General features: G+C 43.9%; 1 protein-coding gene across 1 annotated transcript in view; it reads right to left on the bottom strand.

Annotated features, from left to right (window-relative positions):
- LOC107732720 (adenylate cyclase type 3-like) overlaps window positions 1–9718 on the bottom strand; it is a 19982-nt gene continuing 10264 nt past the window's right edge. Inside the window, exons 9-16 of the mRNA XM_016544136.1 lie at window positions 8936–9204; window positions 8258–8339; window positions 6397–6555; window positions 6168–6314; window positions 5954–6070; window positions 5740–5866; window positions 5537–5661; window positions 1–695 (exon numbers count right to left, since the gene is read on the bottom strand). Coding sequence (XP_016399622.1) covers window positions 513–695; window positions 5537–5661; window positions 5740–5866; window positions 5954–6070; window positions 6168–6314; window positions 6397–6555; window positions 8258–8339; window positions 8936–9204 — 1209 coding nt within the window. The 3' untranslated portion in view covers window positions 1–512. The remainder of the gene's footprint in view (window positions 696–5536; window positions 5662–5739; window positions 5867–5953; window positions 6071–6167; window positions 6315–6396; window positions 6556–8257; window positions 8340–8935; window positions 9205–9718) is intronic.

Here is a 9718-nt window from a genome sequence, read left to right as displayed (position 1 = left end):
CACACTTTCAGAAGAGGCAAAGGCAGTCAGTATGATTTCCTACACAGGCATCCGGAGTAGCTTTTCAATTGCAAACAACATTCAGATATATCTGGGACTTTCAGAGTAATCTTTAAATAAAGGATTAAATAATTAAATTAAAGAAGAACAAAAATAGGTAATTCATCGGTTCCTTTGAGCAGCGCAGTGCGTAAAATACAGTAGATTTCATTGTATTCGGTGCGGTTTGAGTTTAAAAACAACCTGTTTATCACTTTAGCAACCTAATAAAATCATTCAACTTGTTTTATTTCATTCACTCATCTCTGTGCACACTTTCAAAATTTTGATTATATAGTACTTCTCTTATATAAACAGAAAGTCTCTCTCAACATTTCTTCCCTCAGCCTAATAAATAGAGAAAACACATTTGAAAGTACTAATTACTGGAGCACATGTACTCGGCAGAAGAGGTATGAGGTGAGGTGTGCGCGAGCAAGAGTTTTGTGTAGGACAGTGTGTGTGCGTGTCGGTCAAGAGCTGTCCACCACTTGGTGCGGCAGGGTGACAAAAGAGCCGTTAATGAAAGAGCCTTGTTTTTCACGTCCCTTTAGGAAGTAGGTGAGCAGCTCTCCTTTCCCCTTGACGAATATGGGTCCTCTCCTGACGAAGCGGAAGCCGTAGTCCTTCAGGATGCAGTAGCAGTCCTCCACCACCTGGGGGAAGCAGAGTTTGTTAGCTGGCGAACAGCGCTGTCACCGTTACAATGCAGTAAAACTCAGAAAACAGTTCGCACTTTTGAACTTCCAGTTGCATCGTCCTGGTTTTTTTTTTTTAAATATTCTCAGGTTTTATTCTAAGACATCAGTTAAACACCCTTGTAATTTTTTACGAGTCTTGAAAAAGGCGCTTGCTAACAAATCGTTAAATGTGACTACAGAGGTTGTCGAGACATTAAACACAATCACACCAAACAAGTAAACGTACTCTGTTACTTTCGTAACCTCGGTTCCCTGAGATACGGGAACGAGTACTGCATCGCTAGACGCTTATGGAAAAACTCATTTTTCTCCGAGGACTGAAGACTTATTCAATCACGCAGTGTAACTGCACGGCCATTGGTTCGTGCAGTGATTATAAAACGAACCAATGGCACGGCAGCGGTGCTGCATGAGCCTATGGCGGTGAAGCACGCCAGAGCCCGCCAGAATGGGCGGGGCCATCTGGCTATATAAGCAGGCATTTCGCCATAGGATCTCAGGTCAATTCGACTGAAGCGATGACACAGAGTCGTGCAGCATCATGGCACGGCAAACCAATACAATCCCGCCGTGCCATGAGAGAGGAACGACTGATATGAACTGGCCTTGAGCGAAAAAAGGCTCAGAGGGACCAATTATGCGCAGGGTGAGCCCTGCAGGAGGCAAGAGCCTTCAGATAATCGTTCCAACGGTCATATGTATAGCCTCAGCACTAGTAATAGGGCCAAGAGCGTTCCTGAAGAGTCAGGCAGAGCCTGAGACTTAGACCGCCTAGACAGGCGTGTGCCACTTTAAGCAGATAAAATCCGGGCCTGCAAGGCCGGAACATCCAAGTTATAGAACCTGGCAAAGGTGGACGGTGAGGCCCAGTCGGCTGCCGCACAGATGTCTGCTATGGACACACCACTAGACCACACCCAGGAAGAGGCCACGCCTCGAGTGGAATGGGCTCTCACTCCTATGGGACTCTGAAGACCCAGGGAGGAATAAGCTAGTGTGATAGCATCAACTAACCATCGAGAGATCCTCTGCTTTTTGACCGGGCATACGAAGCATACGAAGAGTTGTTCCGACTGCCTGAAGGGGGTGGAATGCTCGATGTAAATTCTCAATGCCCTAACTGGGCAGAGAAGGTTAAACTCCTGGTCCTCCTCAGAAGGAGGAAGCGCATAGAGAGTAATAACCTGGGCTCTAAACGGCGTGTAGAGCACTTTAGGGACATACCCATGTCTTGGCTTTAGGACGACTTTGGAGTCGTTAGGCCCAAACTCAAGACAGACAGGGCTTATCGAGAGAGCCTGCAAGTCACCTACTCGCTTAACCGATGCTAGCGCCAGCAGCAGAGCGGTCTTCAGTGACAGTGTTTTTAAGCTCGCAGACTGGAGTGGCTCAAAGTGGGGTCCCATGTAGGGACCATGAGGGGCCGGGGCGGATGGAGCCTCCTGAATCCCCTCAGGAAACGGACAACAAGGTTGTTCCGGCCCACCAACTGTCCGGCTATAGGAGCGTGAGAAGCTGCTATAGCTGCCACATAGACTTTGAGCGTGGAAGGGGAGCGGCCCTTGTCCAACAGCTCTTGGAAGTAGGACAATATCACCGATATGTCAGATGTTACTGGGTCCTCGCCGCGGATTTCACACCAGGTGGAAAAAATAGACCACTTAAGGGCATAGAGGCGTCTCGTAGATGGGGCTCTAGCCTGTGAGATATTCAGGACGCTCTTTGGGAGATCTACTGATTCCCGTTGAGAGCCCATAGGTGCAGTGCCCACAGCTCGGGCTGGGGGTGCCAGATTGTTCTGTTCGCCTGCGAGAGGAGGTCCTGCCACAGGGGAATGGGCCACGGAGCTGCCGTCGGCAACTGAGACAGCTCTGAGATCCAGAGATGGTTCTTCCAAAGCGGGGCCACCAGAAGCACTCTGTGCCTGTGCTCCCTGACTCGCCTGATTACCTGGGGGATCAGGGCGATCGGGGGAAAAGCATACAGCAGGAGGTTGGGCCATTCGTGGGCCAACGTGTCCTCGTTCTTTGAAAAATAAGTTTGGCAGTGAGAGTTGTCTTTTGAGGCGAAGAGGTCGACCTCTGCCTTGCCAAAGATCTCCCAGATTTTCTGAACCGTCTGTGGGTGGAGCATCCACTCCTCTGAGGAGACATTGCTCTGAGATAGCATGTCTGCTCCTTGGTTCAGTACGCCGGGTACATGAGCCGCCCTCAATGAACGCAGGTTGAGATGTGCCCATTCCAAGAGGCGTTTTACAATCTCGAAAAGGCGTTTCGAGGTGAGCCTGGAAGAGGAAATTTACTCTCTTTTTGAAAATGTTTTTTATTTTTCTCGCTATCACAGTGGATATGTGTGAGGGCGCATTTAGAACTCGCCCGTGATTCACAACACTTGGAACAAACATACTGCCACTGGCACCCAGAACTGAACAGAGTGCTTGAGGGCACGACAGAGGGCGTTTCGGGGGTGCACTTGCGAGACTTTGCCTCTTCCTCTTCCTTTCCAGCGGATCAGGACGACGCCGGGGGTGCAGGGTCCAAGTTCAGCTTGGGCCGGGGTCCTTGGCCCTTTGGAAAGGGATAGCATCTGGCCGAGCGGGAGCGGTGTCGGGGCTCAGGCTTTTGAGCAGGCTGAGCGGGCGACGATGCAGCTTTAGCTGGTTGCTGCGCTGGAGCAGGCTTGGGGCGACTGGTGGCCGTTGCAGAGCTGGAGCGTTTTGGCAAGAAGTGTCGCATGGCCTGGGACGTCATGGCCTGCGGCATTAGGTCCTGACTCATCCATGGCCTGGAGGAGTTTGGCTTGAAAGACCTGGAGCACAGCCATGGAGTGCAGAGCTGAGGCGGCCTGCCCGGCGGGAGCACGCCACGACTTCGTAAGCTCATCATGGACCTCCGGGAAAAATGGAGAGGCTCGCTGACGAGGGGCCTGGCGGCGCCCCGGCAGGAACCATTCATCCAGACGGCTACGAGTGGGCTCCTCCGGCGTAGACCACTCCAATCCCAGTTCCTCAACTGCCTTAGAGACGATGTGGAAAAGTTCGGCATCCATCCCTGGCTTAGAGTCATTGGGCTCGGCAGAGGATGAAGGGGCTAGGTCAGCAATAGAGCCCTACATCTCCTCCACGTCTGATGCTATTAGAGACAAGCTGTCAGCTCGTTCTCTATGGGACCGAACGAGACCACGTCGCTCGCATCAGCCGAGGGACGCTGGTCTGTGTGCTCAAAGAGAACAGGAGAATCCTCTCTGCTTGGCGGGGACGAGGCGCGCGGGATCTGGGCCGGCGCGAGTTCGCTCGTGGCCGAGCGCTTAGTCCCTTTGCCCCGCTGTTTTTTCCTCACAGATTCCTTTGGAGGAAGAAAACGGGAGGGCGCGAAGGGAAGATTCGCTCTCTAAAAAGAAAGCGATCCGAGCGCACAGAGTGGGCGAGACTCATGTTCACAAAATGTGAACAATCCATCTCGGTCAGAGCGGCTTCCGCGTGGGGCTTATTCAAGCAGGAAACGCACTCTGAGTGGCTGTCACCATCGTGCAGTGTAATAATGCACGACGTGCAATAACGGCCCGGCATTTGAAACAGTGCTCTTCTAGAGAGAAATTTGCTTTTTTAGGCTCGCCGGATGGCAGCAGGGGACGAGCTGGCATCTGCGCTGGTCGCTGAGCAGCTCGAAGAGCAGGCGGAGCGGCGAGAGGGCGCAGAAGAAACGGCAGCTTCTATCCGAAGCGAGGCATTTCTACGGCGAGCGTCTTCAAGTCCTGAAGGTCAGCGAAGGGAAGATCGTCGTCGCTGAAGGAGAATTGATCTGAGATCCTATGGCGAAATGCCCGCTTATATAGCCAGATGGCACCGCCCATTCTGGCGGGCTTCACTGCCATAGGCTTGTGCAGCACCGCTGCTGATCCATTGGTTCATTTTATAATCACTGCACGAACCAATGGCCGTGCAGTTACACTGCGTTATTGAATAAGTCTTCAGTCCTCTGAGAAAAAGTTTTTCCATAAGCGTCTAGCGACGCAGTACGAGTGAAGTATCGATAGGGAACTCATCTACTTGTGTTTATAATCACGCACTTGCTAACTATTCTAACTCATGATTTACAAGTTGTAGATTTTAAATAAGGACTGAAAGAGTTTTTGGAAGCTTTGTGAAGATGTTGAAATCATATGACCATGGTATTTTTTGTTTATAGCCAAACTTTAGCTTTAGTACACTATAATATACTTTCAAATAGAGTACATATTACATAATGTATTCATAAAAGTTCATCTTTATGTAATTTTATAATTACTTCTGTTGTCTTTGAAATATGGTTAAAGTGTTACTGCTGAATGTACTGACAAGCATTTATGGTAAACTAAAATATACCTTAATGTCATTTCTATTAAAACTTGTATTTCATGTATTTAAATATATTTGCAATTACCCATTTGTAATGATTAAGTTGCAATTTAGTACATTTAAAATATATTAACTTTAAATAAGCATGTTATTCAACACATCAAAATAAGTGTACAAAAGATCATTAAAATATAATGATTTAAAATGTACCTTAAAGTATAGAAAGTGTCTATTTTAAGTACATTTTTTGGCCTTTTATTTCATTAATAACATATATGCAAGTTTTTTTATTATTTATTTTGTAATACAAAAATCCTATTGTCCTTTTGTGGGGTGAATCACGGTGATGCGAACTATGGGTTGGCCTACAAAAATACATCATCACTACAGTGCTCTGTTTCTAATGTTGGGTAAGCTCCTTTAAAAGTAGTTCACCTAAAGTCAAGCTAACTAGCATCACCTGGATGTTTCCCATCACCCCTGTGGACTCCATGCGACTGGCGACATTCACAGTGTTTCCCCAGATGTCAAAATGAGGTTTACGGGCCCCGATCACACCAGCCAAAACGCCCCCTTTATTCAACCCTATGGAGAAAACACACAGAAAAACATGAAGCATAATCATTGTGTCATTCACACACAGCTGGACGTCAGGCCACTAACCGATGCGGAGCATGAAGTTATTGAAGGACTGGTAGTTGATGTTCATCAACGTGACTTTCATGGCCAGAGCAAAATCAGCAAGATCTGCCAAGTGCTGCCACCGTTCCCGGTCTGAAATCTCTTCTTTCTGTTGGGAAGGACAAAAAAAAATCGCTTTTACCTCTGTTTCATCAGAACTAGATGGATATATTGGACTCGTATGTACTGTCTTTACCTTCATACAAGCATAACCGTTAGTGTTATTGTCTGAAGTGACTCCTGATGCTGCCATATACGTGCTGCCAATCGTCTTGATCTTAGTTATACAGCGAAACTGCGGCTCGTCTAAAAGCTAAAGAGCACAAAAGCAAACAAATAACAGTATAAAGTCTCAACTGGTACTTTTATTGGCAACGACTGGGTGAAATACTCCTACTACTAGTACTTACGCTATCAAAATCGGAAATGATTTCATTGAGGAACCTCAGACACTCAATCCCGCCATTGTTGATGCTTTCCTCCGTATAGAAATCAGAGAAGTTTGGGATGGAGGCGAACATGACTCCAATCTCATCGTAGGACTGGCTGTAGAGCTCCTGGGACGTAGGAAAGTTAACCGAGTTTGATGGAATTTGTGTAAAATATGGAATCGGACACTGACAGGCTGGATTTTCTCACCTCATCTCTCTTCTTGGAGCCTAGAAAATGCCGGGCGACGTGCTCCGGAAGCATATTAGTGACCAGAGCCTCGTTCCAGCGCCGCATCTCGTACACCTTCTCCTTCTGCTCATGCACTTCAATCTTCCACAGGAACAGCGTGCGTGCTAGCTTCTCCACCTGAGCCACGCCAGCAGAAAGAAAGGTGAGAATGTACACTACCGCTCAAAAGTTGTTGTTTTTATAAGAAATTAATGCTTTTATTCAGTAAGGATGCATTAGATTTTTCAAAAGTGACAGCTTTTATAAATCTAAGAATCCTGAACAATACAATTTATCACAGTTTCCACAAAAATATTGGGCAGCACGACTGTTTTCAACATTGATAATAATCAGAAATGTTTCTTGAGCAGCAAATCAGCATATTAGAATGATTTCTGAAGATCATGTGACACTGAAGACTGGAGTAATGATGCTGAAAATTCAGCTTTGATCACAGAAATAAATGACATTTTAAAATACAAAGTTCTGTCATGAAACTCTAGATGGCGCAGGCTGATAGGTCCTAACTCAATCTGATATAATCACATCATTATTCACATGGAGCAGCTGATTGGTTTCTTTTTCACATCAGCAGCCAATGAGCTTGCTGCTCAACATTCAAATACTCGGCTTGTGCTTGCTGTAGCAGTTGCAGCACACTTTAGAAACCCTCCACCTTCCCCAGCTCCACCTGTATAGATCTGCTATGAGGTAATTTCATATACGTTAAATATGGGGGTTATTTCATATATGTTATATGTGATGCATCTGTATTTCCTACACGCTCACAGCAGCATGTCTGTGGATGTATTGGCAATAGCAAGTCTCTGTACTTGCTCTGCTGTAGCAGCATAGAACATCTATTTAGCTAAGACCAAACACATTAAAATTGCCATGTATATCACCATGCTAAACTCTCAGAGACTTGTCATGACAGGAATATATTCACACAGAAAAGTTATTTTAAATTGAAATAATATTTTACAATTTTTCTGTATTTTTGATCAAATAAATGCAGCCTTGGTGAGAATAAGAGACTTCTTTCAAAGCATTAAAAATCTTACAGACCCCAAACTATTGAAATGTAGTGTACTTTAAAGAAATATGTTGCTCAAATTCATTCATTTTTTCATTCTGTGGAATACATAAAGTGTATTTTTGAAACATATCTTAGCTGACCTTTACAATATAATGTCAGTAAATGGGAAGTGGACATATCAAGCATTGAAATGACAAGATAAGCACAATAAAGGTATATTAAAAATAGTTATTGCACTACATCCCAAATCGCTGTATAGCCAAACGCTTTGTGTGGGGAATAGACTGAAATTTAAGTCATTATTCGCTGAAAAACTGAAAAAGTGTGTTAAAAAAAATACAAAAATACTGTGTTTATGTCCTTTGACGCAAACTGCATTAATTGATGTGTCTTTTAATCAAATGTCATTTATATCAAACCTGACAGAATGCATATAATATGCATATAATACAATATATGCATATAATATATCATTTGATTTGAAAGGTTCTAGAAAGTTGACAATTTACCATAAATAACAACATACATTTTGGTCTGTTCCTGAAACAAAACTCTTATACGACTTCAGAAGACTTGGGATATAAAACATTACATTTTTAGGTGCTTTTATGTCATTTTGGAGCTTGACAGTCCCAGTCCTCACACTTTCATCATATGAGAAAGAGTGGCCAGGATATTGTTCAAAAATTCTACTTTTGAGACACACTAAAGAAAGATAGTCATAGTAAATAGTTACAGAATTAGCATTTTTGAGTAAACTAAAAATGATCAGAGAGAGAGAGAGATAAAAGTAAATCTCACATGTCGGGAGAAGTAGTAGAAGCTGACCATCATGATGAAGATCATCACACTCATGGCGTATTTGGAGGGCACAAGATTAACTCTGTAAAAAAAAAAAAAAAAGATTAAATCGACTTGAAAAGTAACACCCCATTTCTCTATGATATTTTAATACCTAGAGATAACAGGCTCAATTCAATGCAAGTAAGAGATGTTTCACAATTCTATAATCCACCAGGTGTAAATCACTGAAAATCACAAGTCTGATCACTTAAAGGGACAGTTCACCCAAAAATGACATTTCTGTCATCATTTACTCACCCTGAAGTTGAGTTTCTTTCTTCTGCTGAACACATTTTGAATAATATTCGTAACCCAACTGTTGACCGTAACCACTGACTTCCACAGCATGGAAAAAAAAATACTATGCAGGTCACTGGCTACCGCCAACTGTTGGGTTACCAATAGTATTCAAAGTAACTTCTGTTGTGTTCAGCAGAAGAAAGAAACTCATGCAGGTTTGGAACAACATGAGGGTGAATTTTCATTTTTGGGTGAACTATCGCTTTAAATAAGCAGCAACACACATCTGCTAAACAGACTGCTTGATTTGAGATGTTATTCACGTTATAATAGAGTACTAATGGGTGATAACGGTATAATAGTGCTAATCCTTACTGTGATTGGTGCTTGACCCACCTGTATTCTTTAAAGCGCGTCAGATCGTACAGGTCAAAGATGTCCCTCCAGCTGTAGATGTTGACCACACCTGTGGCTCCGGTGATCAGCAGCATGAGGGTGAGTTTGACCATGTGACTGACCTGCACCAGCATGGTGGTGGCGATCAGCGCGAGTACTGCGATGTAGCTGTAGTATTTAGGATTCTCTGAACAGCCGCTGGCGGCCCAAGTGACCGGAGTGACCGCAGTCGCCTCATTTGTGGAGGACTCAGGTGAACGACAGCTCAACTACAGAAGAGACAGGAGCACAGGTCTCAAAAGCATCATCTTAAATGTGATGCGTGTTGCTTTTTTTCGTTGTTTTAGATGCTAAAAAAATTATGTTTGTGCATTTATTTAATCTCACTAGTGAAATAAAGATTTTTTTGTTTGTAAGATTTTTAAATGTTTTTGAAGAAGTCACAGTAATATTTATTTGATCAAAAATACAGTACAAACAGCAATTTTGTGAAGTGATATGTGACCCTGGAGCACAAAACCAGTCATAAGGGTCAATTTTTCAAAATTGAGTTTTATACATCATCTGAACGCTGAATACATATGCTTTCCATTGATGTATGGTTTGTTAGGATAGGACAATATATATATATATATACATATATATATATATAGGCCGAGATACAACTATTTGAAAATCTGGAATCTGAGGGTGCAAAAAAACAAAATATTGAGAAAATCATCTTTAAAGTTGTCCAAATGAAGTTCTTAGCAATGCATATTACTAATCAAAAATTAAGTTTTA

This window comes from Sinocyclocheilus rhinocerous, unplaced genomic scaffold (genome assembly GCF_001515625.1).
Source record: "Sinocyclocheilus rhinocerous isolate Xijiao unplaced genomic scaffold, SAMN03320098_v1.1 scaffold369, whole genome shotgun sequence".
NCBI classification, from domain to species: Eukaryota; Metazoa; Chordata; class Actinopteri; order Cypriniformes; family Cyprinidae; genus Sinocyclocheilus; species Sinocyclocheilus rhinocerous.
Note: the sequence above shows the minus strand (reverse complement) of the source record. Positions and strands in the feature narration are given on the sequence as shown.